This window comes from Bos javanicus, chromosome 2 (assembly GCF_032452875.1).
Source record: "Bos javanicus breed banteng chromosome 2, ARS-OSU_banteng_1.0, whole genome shotgun sequence".
NCBI lineage: Eukaryota > Metazoa > Chordata > Mammalia > Artiodactyla > Bovidae > Bos > Bos javanicus.
Window position 1 is genome coordinate 34,493,746 of NC_083869.1, and position 21,031 is coordinate 34,514,776.

At 41.6% G+C, this 21,031-nt stretch overlaps 1 protein-coding gene across 1 annotated transcript in view; it reads left to right on the top strand.

Moving 5' to 3' along the window:
* DPP4 (dipeptidyl peptidase 4) overlaps positions 1–21,031 on the top strand; it is an 84,906-nt gene that overhangs the window by 30,991 nt on the left and 32,884 nt on the right. Inside the window, exons 6-11 of the mRNA XM_061436868.1 lie at positions 205–257; positions 359–431; positions 1,225–1,345; positions 8,403–8,563; positions 9,979–10,091; positions 19,199–19,334. Coding sequence (XP_061292852.1) covers positions 205–257; positions 359–431; positions 1,225–1,345; positions 8,403–8,563; positions 9,979–10,091; positions 19,199–19,334 — 657 coding nt within the window. The remainder of the gene's footprint in view (positions 1–204; positions 258–358; positions 432–1,224; positions 1,346–8,402; positions 8,564–9,978; positions 10,092–19,198; positions 19,335–21,031) is intronic.

Consider the following 21,031-nt stretch of genomic DNA (forward strand, 5'->3'; position numbering starts at 1 on the left):
ATGAAATCCAGAGGAGTTTGTACTAGATAATTTCTGAGATACTTTCTAATTCCAAAATTTTAAGACTCTAGATAGGGAACTATAAGATATAAAATGTGAGAATTATACAATGTTATATGGCTTTATCTCTCACCTGAGCTTCTATAGCAAGTGGTCAAGCTATCAAGAATCACAGAAGCCTGAAATGTCTGTTTTCTTTTGTAGCAATGGAGGCATTCCTACACAGCTTCCTATGACATTTATGACTTAAATAAAAGGTCAGTGACTTCCTCTCAAAATCAATTATGCTTCTTGAGTGTAATAATTAAAAAGAAAAGAAATTTATCCACGTGGAAATATTCTTTTTATCTTTTTCCAGGCAGTTAATTACAGAAGAGAGAATCCCAAACAACACACAGTGGATCACATGGTCATCAGTGGGTCATAAATTGGTTAGTAAGTCTCTCTTCTTTTCAGGAAAACAATGGCTCAAATCTTTCATTTGCAGAAGCTCCTAACCCTGATACAGAGCAGATTCTTAGGGAGGCTGTAGTCACTATCACATAGAGTGTTATTGCCTAAAATAACATTTTATTAGACTAACAGAGTAAATACTAATACAATTCCTGAAAGTTTCTGAACTACTCTTAGGAAATTGTTTATTTCCTGGCAAAATGTCCATTAAACTCAAATTCTAACCCTGTTGTATTTTGTTTTTTGTTCTGTTTTATTTTGATAATTTTTCTTGAGGCTTTCCCACTTTCTGTTAGTTCTTTGATTTTTCCATATCACTATAGATACACCTCCATGTCCTGTAGTCTTAGGAGAATGTCAGAAGTCCTGAAGAATCTAAACAGGAAGACTGTTTATCTGCAGTTGACTCTGGGCTTGCAGCTGCCTTCTCTCTACTCAGCCCCTGCGAAGAGAAATGCAAAGCATGCATCATTCCGTAGAAGTGGACAGTCTTTGGGATTTGCATACACTTTACTATTCAATAGCAGTGGTTGTGGGCTGCTTCTTTTTGGTAGATAAAGGGTGTGTTTAGGATTATTTGGATATTATAGCAGGTATACTTACACATTTAAAACATAAATGACTCTTCCTCCTGCTCAAATGGAATAATCTAAGGTAGTCATTCCACTTGCATACCAATATTATTTGAGCATAAAATAATAGATAAATTTTTTAAACTCTAGGATAAAATATAACATGTTGTGTATCCATCTTTTTTCCCAATCTTTCTAGGCATACGTTTGGAACAATGATATTTATGTGAAAAATGAACCAAATTCTCCAAGTCAGAGGATCACATGGACTGGGAAAAAAGATGTAATCTATAATGGAATAACTGACTGGGTTTATGAAGGTAAAGACGTTAAAACTTTTTCAAATCAGAAAATCTGTTCATTTTCAAAGACAGTTAAACTTGTCTTTGAAAACAGGGAAATTCAATGGCATTCAAAATAGGTTGTATTCTAAAAAAGTCATCAAATCTTTAGCACTCATGCACCAGGTATCTATCTCACAGACCAAGAATTTCTTCACAGAGAATGTTACTGCTACATCCTCCTGTCACTTCAATGCTCCCATTGTCTTTGCTCTGCTGCTACAATTGACTTGTCTGTGTAGGTAGCTTTTCTTCTTTCAGTTCAGTTCAGTTCAGTTCAGTTCAGTTGCTCAGTCGTGTCCAACTATTTGCGACCCCATGAATCGCAGCACGCCAGGCTTCCCCGTCCATCACCAACTCCCGGAGTTCACTCAACTCAAGTCCATCGAGTCAGTGATGCCATCCAGCCATCTCATCCTCTGTCGTCCCCTTCTCCTCCTGCCCCCAATCCCTCCCAGCATCAGAGTCTTTTCCAATGAGTCCACTCTTCGCATGAGGTGGCCAAAGTACTGGAGTTTCAGCTTTAGCATCATTCCTTCCAAAGAAATCCCAGGGCTGATCTCCTTCAGAATGAACTGACTGCATCTCCTTGTAGTCCAAGGGACTCTCAAGAGTCTTCTCCAACACCACAGTTCAAAAGCATCAATTCTTCGGCGCTCAGCCTTCTTCACAGTCCAACTCTCACATCCATACAGGACCACTGGAAAAACCATAGCCTTGACTAGATGGACCTTTGTTGGCAAAGTAATGTCTCTGCTTTTGAATATGCTATCTAGGTTGGTCATAACTTTCCTTCCAAGGAGTAAGCGTCTTTTAATTTCATGGTTGCAGTCATCATCTGCAGTAATTTTGGAGCCCCAAAAAACAAAGTCAGACACTGTTTCCACTGTTTCCCCATCTATTTCCCATGAAGTGATGGGACCGGGTGCCATAATCTTCGTTTTCTGAATGTTGAGCTTTAAACCAACTTTTTCACTCTCCACTTTCACTTTCATCAAGAGGCTTTTTAGTTCCTCTTCACTTTCTGCCATAAGGGTGGTATTATCTGCATATCTGAGGTTATTGATATTCCTCCTGGCAATCTTGATTCCAGCTTGTGTTTTTCCAGTCCAGCGTTTCTCATGATGTATTCTGCATACAAGTTAAATAAGCAGGGTGACAATATACAGCCTTGATGTACTCCTTTTCCTATTTGGAACCAGTCTGTTGTTCCATGTCCAGTTAACTGTTGCTTCCTGCCCTGCATACAGGTTTCTCAAGAGGCAGGTCAGGTGGTCTGGTATTCCCATCTCTTTCAGAATTTTCCACAGTTTATTGTGATCCACACAGTCCAAGGCTTTGGCATAGTCAATAAAGCAGAAATAGATGTTTTTCTGGAACTCTCTTGCTTTTTCTATGATCCAGCAGATGTTGGCAATTTGATCTCCATTCCTCTGCCTTTTCTAAAACCAGCTTGAACATCTGGAAGTTCACAGTTCACATATTGCTGAAGCCTGGCTTGGAGAATTTTGAGCATTACTTTACTAGCGTGTGAGATGAGTGCAATTGTGCAGTAGTTTGAGCATTCTTTGGCATTGCCTTTCTTTGGGATTGGAATGAAAACTGACCTTTTCCAGTCCTGTGGCCACTGCTGAGTTTTCCAAATTTGCTGGCATATTGAGTGCAGTACTTTCACAGCACCATCTTTCAGGATTTGAAATAGCTCAACTGGAATTCCATCACCTCCACTAGCTTTGTTCGTAGTGATGCTTTCTAAGGCCCACTTGACTTCACATTCCAGGCTGTCTGGATCTAGGTCAGTGATCACATCATCATGATTATCTGGGTCGTGAAGATCTTTTTTGTACAGTTCTTCTGTGTATTCTTGCCACCTCATCTTAATATCTTCTGCTTCTGTTAGGTCCATACCATTTCTGTCCTTTATCAAGCCCATCTTTGCATGAGATGTTCCCTTGGTATCTCTAATTTTCTTGAAGAGATCTCTAGTCTTTCCCATTCTGTTGTTTTCCTCTATTTCTTTGCATTGATCACTGAGGAAGCCTTTCTTATCTCTTCTTGCTAGTCTTTGGAACTCTGCATTCAGATGCTTATATCTTTCCTTTTCTCCTTTGCTTTTCGCTTCTCTTCTTTTCACAGCTATTTGTAAGGCCTCCCCAGACAGCCATTTTGCTTTTTTGCATTTCTTTTCCATGGGGATGGTCTTGATCCCTGTCTCCTGTACAATGTAATGAACCTCAGTCCATAGTTCATCAGGCACTCTATCTATCAGATCTAAGCCCTTAAATCTATTTCTCACTTCCACTGTATAATCATAAGGGATTTGATTTAGGTCATACTTGAATGGTCTAGTGGTTTTCCCTACTTTCTTCAATTTAAGTCTGAATTTGGTAATAAGGAGTTCATGATCTGAGCCACAGTCAGCTCCTGGTCTTATTTTTGTTGACTATATAGAGCTTCTCCATCTTTGGCTGCAAAGAACATAATTAATCTGATTTCGGTGTTGACCATCTGGTAATGTCCATGTCTCCAGATTAACATCAGATGTTTCTCAAACCAAGTCTACCTAACCCAGAAGTTACTAAGGAAAACTAAAAACTCCAAGAACATTCCAAAAGATGACAAAACATTGTCTGGAGATTGTGGAGTCCAGGGAAAGAACATGCCTCTTTTATAGAGGATTTGGGTTCATTTGAACTTGGATAAATTATCATTTCCTGTTTTTAAAGAAGAAAAAAAAAATAATTAGACTTAGGGGAAAAATGGGTTCAAATAACAGAACCAAAAAAAGTTAAAAAGAATGATTCTCTCTTTTAGGGTAAAGAGTTTTATAAAATATTAGGAAAATAGTATTCAAGTCTGTAGTTGCCAAGGTAAAAAGGCATTTTGAGGCTACTCCAAACCCTTTACAAGATTGCATAATGCTTATTAAAGACTCATCTTTTTTTTTTTTTAACCTGTTATTTCTTCTCTATACTTAAAAACAGTTAGTTTTTCTTCATGGCTCAATTTTGGTTCTTACCAGTTCAAGTTGAGTTCAATCAAGTGGATAACATTGTAAGAACAACAGAAAACACTTTAAAAGACAAATAAATTCCCATGAACCAGAAACAAGTGTTAGATTAAAACTTATAATAAAATTTACTAACACTTGTCACTTAGATATTAAAAAGCATCTTTAAAACTTGTTGGACAGCACAGCACAACCTCAGGATCCCCAGCATGAGCTGGATAAAGAAATTCTCCTCCCAAAGCCCTGACCCACCCTTCCTCGGAACAGCTGGGCATCTCTAAGATAAATATATCCCAACACTAAGGTTCTTTCAAAGGTAGATAATAGCTGGAGGAATCTTGTTTTGCCTGTTTGTGACTAAGCCATTCACAAGCAGAAGAATGGCTTCACAGTTCCAATGTGGGTCTGTCTTTAAAAATGGGACTTCAGTCCTACAGGGAAATTCCTACAATTGGTTTTGTACATTTACAAGTACTTAGAAAGAGCATACCTGTTTCTCCATATATCAGATCACTCTCCTTTTGGACCACCCTCTCTGCTGCAACCGTGAAGACTTGTTGGGATCAAAAAAGTGCATTCGGAGAATCCATAGGTTCATTAGTAAAAGAACAAACAAAGCTGCAAGATCTAAACAGGGCCATGTGTTGCCCTGGGGAGGGACTCTCACAGAGGAGCCTATAATCTGGAACTTGGGCCCCCTCCCCACCCTGGGTCCCCAAATAACTTTCTCTCTCAATTTCTCTGTTTTCACATTATTTCATGATTTTCTAGTTGATTATTATTTATTTAACAAAGAGCTTCCCTGGTGGCTCAGATGATAAAGAATCTGCCTGCAATGTGGGAGATCTGAGTTCAATCCCTGGATTGGGAAATTCCCCTGGAGAAGGGAACGGCTACCCACTCAAGTATTCTTGCCTGCGCAATTACATGGACATAGGAGCCTCTCGGGCTACAGCCCATGGGATCACAAAGAGTCAGAGAAAACTGAATAACTAACACTTCAACTTCAATGTTTAGTTAATAAATGGTTTCCTTCTTTCTTTTTTAATACTCTATCTTCTAGGATGAAGTTGATTACATAACAATCACTTTTGAGTATGAATATCATTTACCTGACCCAGAGATGAAAATGAAAATTTTGGTGAGAGCACAGATGAGAAGGGATAGGCAAGGAAATAACTGGGAAGAAGAGCACTCCTTACCCCCAGAGGCAGTAGTGTTGACAAGGGGGTGTGTGATTCACGTGGAGTGCCAACCACCAACCAGTTGCTATGCCAGGTGCTGGGGAAACAGACACAAATGCTACTTAGCTGTGGCTCCCAGAGAGAGACAAAGAAGCCAGCAAATAATTGTCATGGAGCAGTCTGGTTAGAGGGAGGAAACTAGGTCCCAATGGTGCCTAAGGAAACTCAGAGTGGCAAGATGGGGGCTGTGGTGGGATGGGAGGTATCGCAGGATAGTGTGTAAGGGGGTGCTCACAGCCAGTTCAGGTAGGGCTGCAAATCTTTTCTTTCCTTCATTGTTCTTCTTTCTCCCTACCCTTGATCCCTGTATTCTTAGGACTTTGAGTTTGATCAGAGTAGTTTTATAATAATCATTGTTATGGAAAAATGTGTTCAGTATTCTCCCAAGTCAGAAAGAGACAATAAGTACCATGTGATATCACTTACATGTGGAATCTAAATGTGACTCGAATGAACTTATCTATGAAACAGAAACAGACTCAGACAGAGAAAAGACTTGTGGTTGCCAAAGTTGGGGTGGGGGTGGGGAGGAAGGGACCGGGAGTTTGGGATTAGCAGATACAAACTATTATATACAGAATGGATAAACAATAAGATCTTGCTGTATAGCATAGGAAATCATATTCAATATCCTGTGATAAACCACAACAGAAAAGAAAAATAAAGAATGAAAGAGAGAAAGGGAGAGTTCAGTATTCTAAACAACTACTAATTCAAAACATTTAACTCTACCTGCCACCCGTACTTAAACGTGACTTTACAAGCCATTACCTTGCTGTCACTGTATGCATTTTATGTAATTCCATCTTGATCTGAGATTAGAACCAATGAGTAGAAGCCACGGGGAATGAGACATCAATTTGGTATGAAGACGTTTTTAGTGGGAAGTCCCCTTAGTTTGGAGTCACAAGGCCTGTGTTCTTATCTCTGGCAATTCACTCACTCTCTCTAAACCTTAGTTGTCTTCTCGGTAAAATAGTCTATGAATAGAGTCACCTAGGGTTCAATTAGATAAGTGTTTTGTAAATTCTAAATTGCTACATAAGTGTGACTCAATGATATAGGTATAAAGCAGCCAAAGGAGGAGCAAGCTGCCTGATCAAGTAGAAGGTTTTTTGTTACTGCTGCTAAGTCGCTTCAGTCGTGTCCGACTCTGTGCGGCCCCACAGACGGCAGCCCACCAGGCTCTGCTGTCCTGGGATTCTCCAGGCAAGAACACTGGAGTGGGTTGCCTTTTCCTTCTCCAGTGCATGAAAGTGAAAAGTCAAAGTGAAGTCATTCAATCGTGTCCGACTCTTTGCGACCCCATGGAATGCAGCCCACCAGGCTCCTCCGTCCATGGGATTTTCCAGGCAAGAGTACTGGAGTGGGGTGCCATTGCCTTCTCCGTTTCTGTTACTAGAAGTGCTGAAATAGGCAGGAATGAACAGTGGAACTTGAATTCCAAAGAGGAAAATCTGGATTCATTCTTGATTCTAGCAACTGTTGGTCACATGCTCGCAAGTAAATGACTTGTTCTCTTTAAGCCTACCTACTTTGCTTTGCTCACCTGCACAATGAATTATTTTGAGGATTAAATGAAATAATAGATGTCGAATATCAGTGTCTGGTGCATGGACAGTAGACATCAAATGTCAGCTGCTCATCCTTATAATGATTATATTTTATCATTATTATTATTACTGTAACTACTACTATGATTATCACTGTTATTGAAAATAAGCATCTGGAAAATAAACTTTTGTCAGGAGGCTGTGAAAATCAGAAAAGTGGGATAAAATGATTTCCTAATTCTAAGATTCAAATTTTTATGCTTTTGCTTTTACCTTTACACTCGCAGCAGAATATGAAATGTGTAGATTAAGTCTGCATAAAGGACTAGAAGGCTCCATCAAATCCACTTGAATCCTCTCTTCCCAGTTGATGAAAGAGGCTTTGGCATTTTAAGAGCCAGAGATTGGAAGTCCCATGAATTGACTCCATAATAAACATAGGAAAGAGCTACCTTTGCCAGAGATTGAGGATGAGTCCAACATTGTTCAGGAAAGCAGGGGGAAAAAAAAGTGTCTAACTCTCTGCAACCCAGTGGACTGTAGCCCATTAGGCTCCTCAGTCCATGGGATTCTCCAGGCAAGAATACTGGAGTGGGTTGCCATTTCCATTTCCAGGGGATCTTCCCAACCCAGAGATCGAACCCATGTCTCTTAAACCAGACGAAAGTGTTAATCCAAGAGAGTTCTCAGTTTCTAGGCAAAGGAGGAGCTCCTTGGTAGGAGTCTCATGGAGCTCCCTGCCATTCTAAATCCATCCTTCCCACATCTTTTGTGCCAAGAGGAGTAAACTCTGGGCACCATATTGGTTTGATAGCCTGGAGCCACATACCACCCACCGGTACCCTGCAGAATCGGTACAAACTGTTGACTGTTTGAAAATTAGAAAGGAGAATCAGCCCCTTATGTGAGATTTACTTTTAGTATATTTTGTGGCATAAATTTAGAGGATTATAAGATAAAGAAAAAATGTAGAGTTTATATTAAATATTGTGTGCTAAAATATTCAAAAATGGTCCAATGGGTTACTTATTTTTACAATCCAGCTCTATCCTTGAAGATTTTATTTTTATTCATTTGTATTACTCTGATTTTGGAAGCCCAGCAAATGCAAAGTGGTTCATTAGTTGAACTCTACTGTAATTACTAAAGCTAATGAGAACAATATTTTGAATGCCAAAGCCAATTTATCAGTTACTTCTTGTAACAGAACAATTTCTGTCTTTTTTCAGAGGAAGTCTTCAGTGCTTATTCCGCTCTGTGGTGGTCTCCAAACAGCACTTTTTTAGCATATGCCCAATTTAACGACACAGAAGTCCCGATGATTGAATACTCCTTCTACTCCGATGAGTCACTGCAATATCCAAAGACCGTGAAGATTCCATATCCAAAGGTCTGTGCTCTGTTCATATAGCGGTTCCGTGATTTGATGGGAAGAGAATGGTTTCATTTAATCCTTTCCTGCTAATGAAAATATTGTCAGTCTCTCTTCAACAGCTTGCTGTGATTACTCTTGCTGAAGTCAACAGCATCTGGCAATTTTAAAGTATTTTTATTATCCCAGGAAAGAGTGTGATTTAAGGTTTTGTAATTTCTCCAAAAACTTTGAGGAATGACAAGCTGAAAAAGATGGGGAAAATGCTTTTGAAAGAAGCAGGGGGAATGAAAATATTTGAATGGAGGAAAAGAGAGGCTGTAATTGAATCAGAAGCTCATCTCATTTGCAGAAGTTGGATTGTGCCCTAGATAAAGTTGAAAAGCATGCTTATATATCAGGTTGTATTACTAACTAACAGATACATGACTAGTTTTAGTAGTTCTGTGATAAATTTGGCATTGATGTAAATTTCACACGTCCCACATTTGGAATAATAGTGTCACGTCTTGGTTTTCAAGACTGTTTCTCTCTCCAGGATGCATGTTTATGAAAACTGAAGAGCTTTATTAAGCCAAGGAAGAGGGAGATTTAGGAAGGGACCAGGATTCTTCACTAGTGTCATAAAAATAGTGGCCACACTGTTTTTTATAGGAAAATCTAATAGTGAAGTGTTTTTGCTGTAAGCAATTTGGGGAAAGGGATTTTTATTTTTACCAACTCACTGTTCAATTTGCTTTATGAAGAGCTGCCATTTTAGGAAGACAGAGGAAGTTAAAAGAAAAAAAAAATCAGAGACTAAATATGGGAATGTATTTTCAGTGGAATGTTATTTTTTGAAGAGTAAACTGGCAAAAAAAAATCATAGAACCTTCTCACTAAAAATATCATATTATTTCTAATTTGTCAATTGAAAATCTATGTGTATATATAAAATAATTTTATAGATTTCTGTCACAATATTGACTGTAAAGCTCCAAAGTAGTGAACCTGAATTTGGAATGGAAATGTTGGCTTCCTAATTAGCATTTTGGCTCTGGGCTCAGGTAAACTAATTTTACTAGTGGATTGTATCTTTGGCTGAACCCAGGTAGTCTTCCTAGTGGTTAGCCATCAATCTTGTTTTCTGGAGTCAGGATATATTTATAGATTAAAATAATTGATTTTAACAAGTTTATCCTTTTTTGCTTGAAGTACATAAATTATGAATATTCATTACTTAAACGGGAGCCATTTATGTATTTCTGCCTGAATATGAGAAGGTTGCATGTCATGACTCTCCTTTAAGTTTATTTTATCTATATTAAAATGTTTAAAAGTGTCTGGTTATAATTTTATGGGCATAATTTAGCCATTTTTGTATAGCTTTAAACTTGTGCAATGATATCTTTTTTTTTTTATTAATACCAATTCTGTGATTGTTTTTTTCCTAGGCAGGAGCTGTGAATCCAACTATAAAGTTCTTTGTTGTAAATATCAGCAGTCTCAGCCCGAACATTAATGCAACTTCCCAACAAATTGTTCCTCCTGGTTCTGTGTTAATAGGGTAAGACTCTTGACCCAAATGCTCATGCTGTAAACAATTCCACAGTTCTCAGGGAGAACACTTTCAAAATGAGTGACAGAATCAATGGCAGCATCTCATGGTGTCAACTGGCCTGGCCCATCATTCATTCTTCCATTCAACCACTCTGTTGGGCTATACCCCCCAGGCTTATAAGGCCTGCACTTGCCCACATTTAAGACCAAAGACAGAGCCCAGTGTCAGCAACAGAGACATCAGTGGTTTAATGTAGATCTACATGTCTGAAGCAAGGTCCTGGAGCAACATGTGCGCTGGTGACATGACAGGACATGGCAGCAGGCTTTGCTCCCAGAGGGGAAGGGGAGATTGCCAGTTATAGGAGGAATTATGTCAGCTTGGCTTATTAGTTACCATGGAAACCAGCAGAGGGGCATGCCCCTCACCGCCCCTTTGATAAGAACACTCACTAGCTGGGGCCTGGAGCACGTATGTAGGAATGTCAGTCAGGTGAGTAGGGTGTAAGTGGAGCAGGCTCTGGTCCAGCAGGAGATGTACAGAGAGCAAGAGAACAGCCATCTTGGGTGGCCTGACCCTACACACTTTTCACCGAGTACAAACTTCATGTCTTCATGTCGGACAGGGCTCTAGGGGTGGGCTTGCAGAATGAATAGGGCAGTCAGAGTCTCTGGTATCATGGAGCCTACACTCAAGGCAGGGGAGACTAACAACCAGGTAAACAAATAAGGTTATATCATGTGAGGCAGTGAAATGTGAAGACAATCAAAAGAGGGCAGGTGCGATGGTGATGGTGGGGGGAGGTCAGGGAAGGTCTCTCTAATAAGATGCCTGTGAGGAGTGATGTGGAGGAAGAGGGGGAGATCCTGCCACATGGAGAGTTTGGGGAGCAGTAGCCAGGCAGAGGAAGAGCAGGTACAAAGTCCCTACAGAGGGAGCATGTGTGGTACCGTCGAGGCCCTGCAAGGAGCCACAGATTCCAGAGCATCTGAGTGGAGAGGGGAGTGTGGGAGGAAGCTCAGGTCACACGAGTCTTTGCAGGGCCTGGTAAGACCTAGACAAATTCAGGGGAACTGTGGATTAATTTTAGGGACCACTGCCGCCCCATGATGTGTCTCAAGATGTCACTTGCTTGAATAATCCTTGGTGGTTTGAAATTCTCAGCCTTTCCTTTATTATTCTATAAACACTAAACTGCGTGAAACTTTTGGCTATCAGGTTGCTGTCTATTTTCCATTACTTATGTTGGTTTTGCCATTGCTTCTAAATGATGACTAGCATCTATTGAGCACTCTCTATGTACCAGACACAGAGCATTACAGGCTTTATTTTATTAGTCTTTAAGTAATTCTTTCCAATAATAATTATTATTGTTTTTAAGTTTTATTTACTTATTTATTTTTGGCTGTGCTGGGTCTTTGTTGCTGTGCACAGGCTTTTTCTCCAGTTGCAGCGAGCGGGATCTAGTCTCTAGTTGCAGTGCTTGGGCTTCTCATTTCAGTAGCTTCTCTTGTTGCAGAGCACAGGCTCTATAGGTGCTCAGGCTTCAGTAGTTGCAGCCCAACAGCTCGGTAATCGAGGCTTGCAGTTTCTAGAGCACAAGCTCGATAGCTGTGGTGCTCAGGCTTAGTTGCTCCGTGGCATGTGGGATCTTCCCAGACTAGTGATTGAAACTGTGTCTCCTGCATTGGCCCGTGGATTATATACCACTGAGCCACCAGGGAAGCCCTCCAATAATTATTATTATATGCCAGATACAGATAAGAAAATGAGGTCCAGAGGTTAGAAAATGACCCAGTAGGAGTCTGTATTCAAACCTTTCTGACTTGAAAGAAAGACCTTGTAAGCATTCTGCGAGGTGCCTCTCTCTCTGTGGATTCAGCTGGTGTCCTCAGATGCCTGGAGTTATTATCAGAGCAAAATAAAAGCATCTTCCTGTTCAGGGTTGCATTGACTACATCAGGCAAGCTGGAGGCTTTGCTCTATTGTTATTAATTCATTCACTTGCTTAGAAAAGATCTGTATTAACCTATTTATTCTGAGGCAAAATTAATTGTCAATTAAAAGGTTTTATTGCTTTTCCTGAATTTGTCCAAGGATGTATAAATTTACCTGGAGGTTCTAAAATCTGCTGTTTTATCCCCTCCAGTCATCTCTCCCATCAACATTAATTAAGCACTCACTGTTTGCACTCATGGATGTCCATAGGAGTGAGTCTGCCTTCCAACACTTACGATGGGGTGGAGGATATAAACTATGTCAATAAATGACTCCCAAAACGCCTATGACAGAGGCATAAACAAAAGTCAGGAGGCACTCTGAGGAGGCGGAGATGGGTTTTCCATGACCTGGGGAATCAAAGAAAGCATCGTGGAGAATGAGCAGATTGGGCAGGGCATGATGGGGAGGAAGAGCGTTGGAGTAGAAGGATGGCCGAGCATGCGGAAGCTCAGGACTGCCCAGGAAGGGGCTTTGGATCTTACAGATGTTTTTAAGGACCCAGCAACCTTGGTGCAAGTGAGATAAAACACAGAGGCATGGTGCCAATAAGCAAATGGCAGGCGGCTGCTTGGGTTACAGGCCCAGTCCCCGTGCCCTCTCCTTCCCCTAGGAGTCTCAGAATAGCAACACCCATCATTGTTCCAGAAATACTCAGAATACCACTGGGAGGCACAGATGAGAGATCTGAGGCTGAAAGAGGTAAATACGTTTGCTCAAGGTCACACAGCAAGTTGGCTTGGGAGCTGGAAATAGGACAGAGGCCCCCGTCTGCCAGCCAGAGTGAATACTGTAATTAAGCTGTACTGGTCGGGGATTGTGCTTGGTGCTCTGCTCACATTGTCTCATTTATTACCCACATGCTGCTGTCTATGGTATCATTTTCACGGCTATTTCCTAAATGAAGAGATGGCATTTCCCCACTTGGAAATCACTTTCTGAGGCCTAGTTGTGAATTTCAGAGCTTGGGAAACTTAAGCAATTTAAAGATTTGTTTTTCACCCTATATGAATGAATCCTTAAGTCTCTGTTCTTCATAGTTCTCTATGCTGCTCTCATGGTGAGGGCTGCCTTGCTCACTATGGGTATTTTCTATGGGATGTATTTCAACCAAAGAAGTGTTTTTGGAAATGCTACAGGACTGTGTTGTGTATGAAATTGCAAATCTAGCTCTGGTCTCTGTTAGCATCAGTACAGCTGCAGCTTTTCTAAAACCAGGCTTGAGGTTCCTCTGGTGAAAAATTTTCTAGTACACAGTGATGCTCCATTTTCTGGCCTTCTGGGAAGATCAGCAGGGTCAGGTTCATCCAGGCAACTTATGCCTCTTCAGCTGCCTCGAAGCCTCTATGGTGTCACATGGTAATTCACTCACTCCTGGAGTGAGGCCCCCCTCTGCCCGCGCCCATCACTGATTTTCTTTCTAGGCCTCATCCTTTCATCATAGAGCTCCCAGCAGCTGAAATCCTACAGGAAGATTAGGCTCGTTTGTTAGACGGGGCTCCTCTGACAGCCAGTGAGAACCAGCCACTCCTCCAGTGGCTGCCCTCAATGAATTAAAAGTTCAAGTTGATCAGATTACACTGTTCGTTTGCATTGACTGCCTATGTTGGGAATTTTTATTCTTTATTTCTTATTTATTTACTTATCTTTGATTGTGCTGGATCTTTGTTCAGTGTTGTGGTGAGTGGGGTCTCCTCTTGGTAGTGGTGTGCGGGCTTCTCATTGCAGTGGTTTCTCTTGCTGCTGAGCACAGGCTCAGTAGTTGTGGTGCATGGGCTTAGTTGCTCCTCTGCATGTGGGATCTTCCCAGACCAGCGAATCAAACCCGAGTCCCCTGCATTGTCAGGCAGATCTGCACCACCAAGGAAGTCCTATGTTGGGAACTTGAGAGCTCAAAATATTTGGGAGAAAATAGCAGATAACGTAAAATCGTTAAGTCTCCTAACTTTTACTTAGAGAAGTGCTTCACATGACTGGACTGAAACAGGGCAAGTTTATAGGTAGGGGGTGGGCCAATCCTACAATAATATCTCCAGTACCTTGAAGGGGGGCTTCCCAGGTGGTGCTAGTGGTAAGGAACCTGCCTGCCAATGCAGGAGACATAAGAGATGTGAGTTCGATTCCCTGGAGAAGGGCATGGCAACCCACTACAGTATTCATGCCTGGTGAATCCCATGGACAGAGGAGCCTGGCGGGTTATGGTCCACAGGATCACATAGAAACGTACATGACTGAAGCGACTTAGCACATATGCACCCTGAAGGGTGCCTGGCACATAGCAAGTGCCTAATCAATACATGTAGAATAAGTGAATAGATAAGTTCGTGTACAGATGGATGGTTGAGCTGACTTTGTGTTGGGGGGATAGGAGTTTATACAGCCTTTGTGTCTCCTCTGAACAGTTGATGACCCTTGTTCTATAAAGTGGGGACCTTCAGGGTCTTGGATTTTCACTCCAGAGGTCAGTGAACTGGACTGAAATACGCTGCAAGGTATGCAAAAAGGAGGCACTTTGGGAGTTCACGTGCCTTGGGCTCTGCATCCCTCAGCTCTGCTCCATCTCACCTCCATCATTCTGGTCCTCAGCAATCTGTCAGTGGACCCAGGAGGGCTGGCATTGCTGTCAGAGCAGAGGGTGGCATGAAACCTGTGGCAGCGGTGGCAGGATGCCCGCTTCAGTGATTCACTGAATTAATCACTCCACCACCTACAGTTGCTTTTAGTGTTGTTGTTCAGTCACTAAGTTGTGTCCTACTCTTTGCAGCCTCATGGACTGAAGCACACTAGGCTTCCCTGTCCCTCATCATCTCCCAGAGCTTGTTCAAACTCATGTCCATTAAGTCAGTGACGTCATCCAACCATCTCATCCTCTGTGGTCGCCTTCTCCTGCCCTCAATCTTTCCCAGTATCAGGGTCTTTGCTCTTAGAAGTGGTATTCTTTCCAATATTCTTTCCAGTTAATAATAAGTACTTTATTTTAAGTATCTTTAACATAACAAAAGAAACATTTACACAAATTAGGGGACTTAATATCACACAACAGACATTTATTACATGCTTCCTCTTTGAAAGGCAATAGCCACTTTACAAAGGGATTCCCTGTCATGTGCTTTCAAAGGCAAGTTTCTCCTTGCACATTTAAATGGGGTTTGCTTTGTAATATTCAGTTATTCCGTCTATACACACTCTTGAGGAATAAATAGATTTCATAGAGTGAGAAGTTTTATCCAGAAAAGAATTAAGAGAGTGAAACTAACCAGCAATGTTTACCAGAGGGATGGGTGGAGATTCTACTGAGGGAGTGACTAGGAGCAGGAAATCTGAAGCCAACTGCTTATTTTTTTTTAATATAAATTTATTTATTTTAATTGGAGGTTAATTACTTTACAATATTGTATTGGTTTTGCCATACATCAACATGAATCCACCACATGGATGATTTGGGAGAATGGCATTGAAACATGTATAATATCATATATGAAACAAAACTGCTTATTTTTAATCCTGACTCCAGTCCTGTCCAGCAGATGACCTTGGATGAATTACCTAACCTCTCTACACTTCTGTTTATTTGTCTGCAAAACAAGAATTCTGACATTCCTCATAAGGTGGTCATGAGTTTTATGTCAGCACTTAGACCAGTTCCTAGAACTCTCCTTGTGTCCAGAAATTACTTCACTGCTTTAGTATTAAAATCGACCGTATTCCTCTTGGACTAATTCTGTTCCAGAAGTCAGAAGAGCTGGTTGAATCACTATGTCTTACCTGGGATAGGCGGTCAGCAGCTCACGGGGATACCAGGCTGCCTATACAGTGCCTGGTCACACTTCCACCCCTCCCCCAACCACTGTGACCAGTCTGTTTTTACAGAATATAGTTGGCACCAAGGGCAAAGTGTCGTTGATGATCCCGCTTGTTGGATTTTTCTGACCTTGAGTGGGGACTTAAATCTTCCTGTAAAAAGTACAATTAAGCCATTGGTTTCCTTACGTCTTTTTCATGACTAGCTGACATCCTGACCTGGTATGATCACAGATCAGGGGTGGATTATGCACCCTCATTCCATCTCCCCTGAATTCCAAATCCTAAAGAGAAACCGTGATTAAAGAGAAGTGTGTTTATATGTGAATTCAGAATTTACGGTCCACTCCACTGGTGAACCGCATTTACGGAGCCCTCACAGGGTACAGAGTACATCTTGGGCTATGAAGAATGACAAAGGTAGTTGAAGATACAGGTTCAGGAACCTTTGATCTAGAAACAGGCAGGGAAGATGCCAGATGCATGTGAGTTTCCTGGCAGACTTCCCAAATTCTGTTGCTCAATGTTTTCAAATGGAAAAAAGTTATTTTTATATGGCTGATTGCTGAACCTGAAGCATAATTTATGGCTTTCAGTAGATAAATTTATAGTACCAGGAGACCCACTAATCATGTTAGTCAGGGTTTTCTTCCACCTCACCTGCCCCTTCCTGCTACCAGGCCACTTTAGAAAAGAGGAAGGCTGTTTATTTCTGGAGTCCACTATCATTATTGATGTCCATGGAAGCCATGGAAAATGTGTGCATGTGTGTGGGGAAGCTTTTTCTCTCTAGAGAGAGGTACATGATTTTCATCCAGTTTACAAAGGGGTTTTGACTTAAAACAGTAAAAACTACTGGTACAGAACCAGGGTTAGCACTCCCGGGGCCTGCCGGCCTAATCCAGCCCCCACCCACTTTTGGATGATCCCACAAGTAAGAATGGTTTTCACATTTTTGAATGGTTGGGAAGAAAAATCATTAGAAGAATAATACTTCCTGACACGTGAAATTTACATGAACTTCACATCTCAGCCTCTGCTTGTTGGCACACAGCCACACTCATCCCTTACATATTGTCTCTGGCTGCTTTATGCTGCCAAGGCAGAGCTGAGCTGTTGTGACACAGAGCATGTAGCCCAAAAAATTGGAAATATTTACTGGCTGGCCCTTTCCTGAAAAAGTGTTCTGACCCCTGGTCTAGAAAGTTAATTTCAAAAATTTTTGTTTTCTATCTTGCACTTCATTCTTTCATTCCCTTTGCAAGTATTTACTCCCTATCCCCAGGAAGATAGATTTGCCTTTCCATTTTCTCATTTAACTCCTCTGCCTTGGGCTCAGCGCAGTAGAGTTTGATGAGATGCCCTCACTCCTGGGTCAGTGGAAGCAGCGTTCAGCTTCTCAGACTCTGCAGCCTGGGGGTTTGGATAAATGGCACAAGACCTGTGATAGCCATTTAGAAGGAAGGGTCTTCAAAAAAGCTTCATGGGCAAGGGATATTTAAGAAAACTCTGAGGGGTTTCCCTGGTGGCTCAGTGGTAAAGTAGTTGCCTGCCAATTCAGGAGATGTGAGTTTGATCCCTGGGTCAGATGATCCCCTGGAGAAGAAAATGGCAACCCACTCTAGTATTCTTGCCTGGGGAATCCCATGGACAGAGGGGCCTGGTGGGCTGTAGTTCATGGGGGTCACAAAAGAGTTGGACACAATGAAACAGCAATGACAACTAAGGAAGTTCAAGCATGTCAACTGAAGGGCAGGTTGACAAAGCTGGGAAACCTCATAGGCTGTTCATGGGACACCAGCCGTGCAGACTGGAGAGGGCACAGTTCTTAATAAAGAAGAGAAAGGACTGAAGTAGAGAGGAGTCTCTGTGTGAAAGTGGTTCTGTGCTGCTGGGTGAGGGGCTCTAGTCTTCTTTCAGTGCCTGCCACCCTGCTCCAGCAGGGCAGCCTGGAGGCCCCGGTACCGCCGGATATATTAACACTGTGAATGTTCCACACCATAAAGGTGAAGGATTTAAAGTGCTTTATCTAACACCTAGTCCATCCTAAGTGCTTGATAAATATTTGTTGTTTGATTCAGTGTCTGTGAAGGGAGTGGAGACAGAAAGTGATTATTAATTCTGAGGAAGGACAGAGCTATTTAGGTGGCGAGGATGGGACAGGATTACCCCATCTGTTCAGGGCCACATCCACAGAATTGTAGTGAGTGCCTGTTTTGTGCCAGGTAGTCTGCTAGGCCCTGGAGATACCCCATGAACCCTCAGAGAGTCTGCAGTTAAGCAGGGGACAGAGCCTAGTAACAAGAGGAGGGGACAGGGACAGCCTGTGAAGTAAAGAAGGAGCGTTTTAGGGGGAACAGATATGGCCATAGGGTCAGATGGGAAGGGGCTGGAAGAAAAGATTCCTTTGGAATCCTTGTGACAAAAGGAAGCAAGGTTTTTATCAGACACCTGACGAGAGTGATTTAAGAACAGTCATACAGAATCACACAAAGGTGTGGGAAGCAAATGAAATAACATAAATTATCCAAAGCAAATATTTAGGGAGGCTAGCAGAAAGGTAAATTATGAATTCCATGCATCTCACTATCACTCAAAATGTAATTCCAAAAATTCTTAAAGGTATGTGTTGGAGGAGGCTGCACTGTTTGAGATATCTCTATTTGTATAAATTTATGCTAAAATAACAAAAGTTTCCTTAATTTCTTCACATGATTCATATTTTGACACTTGAGAAAAGATTAGTATGATACAATGATTTGATTTTCAAAGTTTGCAGAGATATGAGTCCATTTTTCTCCCCCTTTGAAAATGAAGTTGAGAAAGGGGTCAGCTCTAGTTTCTACCTACTAGCAGGAATTTTCTAGAGAAGCACATCAAAGCATCAGAAAAGACTCAAATCTCAGCCAGAGTCCCTGGCTTCACTGTAATGTTCCTTCAAGACAGCAGAAAAGAGACAGAAAAAAGTCCCTCTTGACACCCCAGCTCCACCAAAGGCCAGTTGAGGACTTGCAAAGTCCTGAGTCATGGTATGAGTCACATATGCTACCCTGTGAGATGCTAGCTACTTCTTCCTGTCAGATATATTTTCATTTCCATTCAGATTTAAGTTTCACTTTGTGCTCTAAGAAAGGGTAAAATGCTATGGTGTTAAATGGTTTCAACAACTATTGAAAATTGTATTCCCATGAAGATTGATTTCATCAAGCAAAATGTCTATTTGTCCCAAGGTCTGGAAATAGTCTCTCTCTCTCTCTCCTCCCCACCCTCCCTTCCTTGCATCCTTTTGTCCTCCCTTCCTTCCCCCCTTTCAGGGACCACTACTTGTGTGACGTGACATGGGTAACAGAAGAAAGGATTTCATTGCAGTGGCTCCGCAGGATTCAGAACTATTCGATCATGGATATCTGTGACTATGACAGGTCCACGGGAAGATGGATTTCCTCAGTGGTAAGGTTGAATTGGAATATTCTGCTTCCAAAGCTCCATGTGATCTGAGGGCTGTATGAAAACAGGAAGAATGCTATTAGGAAATACAGTTTGAGTTTCTATTCTTTCTACTGTGTCTGACCCTGAGGCAGTGAATAAGTCTTGATTGATGTTTAGATAATTTGATAACCTGTTGGTACTTCTATTTCACCTTCTTTCACTGCTCTGTTTTAGTTATGGTGACAATCACTTGAGATATAGGTGGTGGCTGGAAAACCAGAAAATGGAATTTAATGTCAAACTTCACAAAGTCCTTGCAGCCCATGGACTGCAAGGAAACATGTTTCAATAGAGAAAACAGAGTATGCAGAGTAACTTGCTGAATATATGTTCAAGAAACAAAACAAGTATCAAGAGGCCACCAACCTATTATTAATAACCACCCTAGGACTATGACTGCTTTTCAGCAGTAAACAGCTTTAGAAAGTAAATAGATAACTTCTAGGCTGACAGGGTGGCAACATTAAGGCAAGTGTTAATCCAACCTTGAAGTGCTGGGGGCCTTTCCAGCCCACAGACCACAAGGTTCAGCTCTTGGATCAAATTTAAAGCCCCTTAGAATAAATGAGTTTATATTAAAAAAATTAATACATTTATATTTAAAAATAAATAAATAAATAAAGCCCCTTAGAGATCAACAGCCTCAAGAGAGGCAAGTCTGGGGGAGGTTTTCTGGTATATACCAAGGACACTTCTATGAGCCCTTTTCTGGTAATGGGCTCTGTGCCTGCACACCTCCTCTCCCTGCTTCATTCTGGGTAGGCACAGGGCAGAGTTGCCTCAGAAATCTTGGGCCCTGTATCTTGAGCCACTCATTCATATGTATATAGCAATCATTGAATATCTATTTTGTTCCTAATTCTATGCATGGCTCTGGGTGGAAAAAAATATTAGGTAGCATGCCTGTCCCCAAAATGTTTATTTTCTAGTAGGGAATACTGTTATGCAGACCAATAATAATTAGCATTACTGTGAACACTCACAGTAGCCAGACACTGCAGAAACAGGCTCAGTAATGTTAAGGAGCTTGCTTAGGTCACAACATCAGCCAGAATCTAAACCATAAAACCAAGCTCTTTGCTTCCTGTCAGTTGAATCATCCCAATATCAGGATAGTGTGCTCTAAAAGTGTATATGTAAGGTACAAAGGAAATCGAGGGCAAAAGAGATAATCAACTTGATTAGGGACAGGCGAAGGGAGATGGGAGACGACACAGAGGAGACGAGAGCAGCCTGGAGTAAGCTACCATATGCGGGGCACAGGATGGCATGTGGACCCTATGAACAGAAGCTGTGCAAAGGCATCTAAGGTGAACAGCTTGGATCTCACAGGGGCTGGGGATACACAGGACTAGGGTTGAGGGAGAGGTGCAATGTTGCTGAGGTTTGAGATATAGGCTAAGGCTCGGGTACCATTCTGAGGGGTTTGGCCTTACCCCGGAAGACAGAGGGAGCTTACTTCAAGGTTTTAAATAGGAGAGGATCATAATGAGATAAAACTATCTGTTGACTGATGAAGTCATCTGCGGGTTGAGTGGAGTGGAAAGCAGATTGGAAGGAGAACAGAACAGCAGGGTCTACAACCAGGAGATCAGGGCAATGGACCTGGGAAACCCGACAGGACACAAACTAAGGCGAAGCAGTGGAGAAGGGCGAAA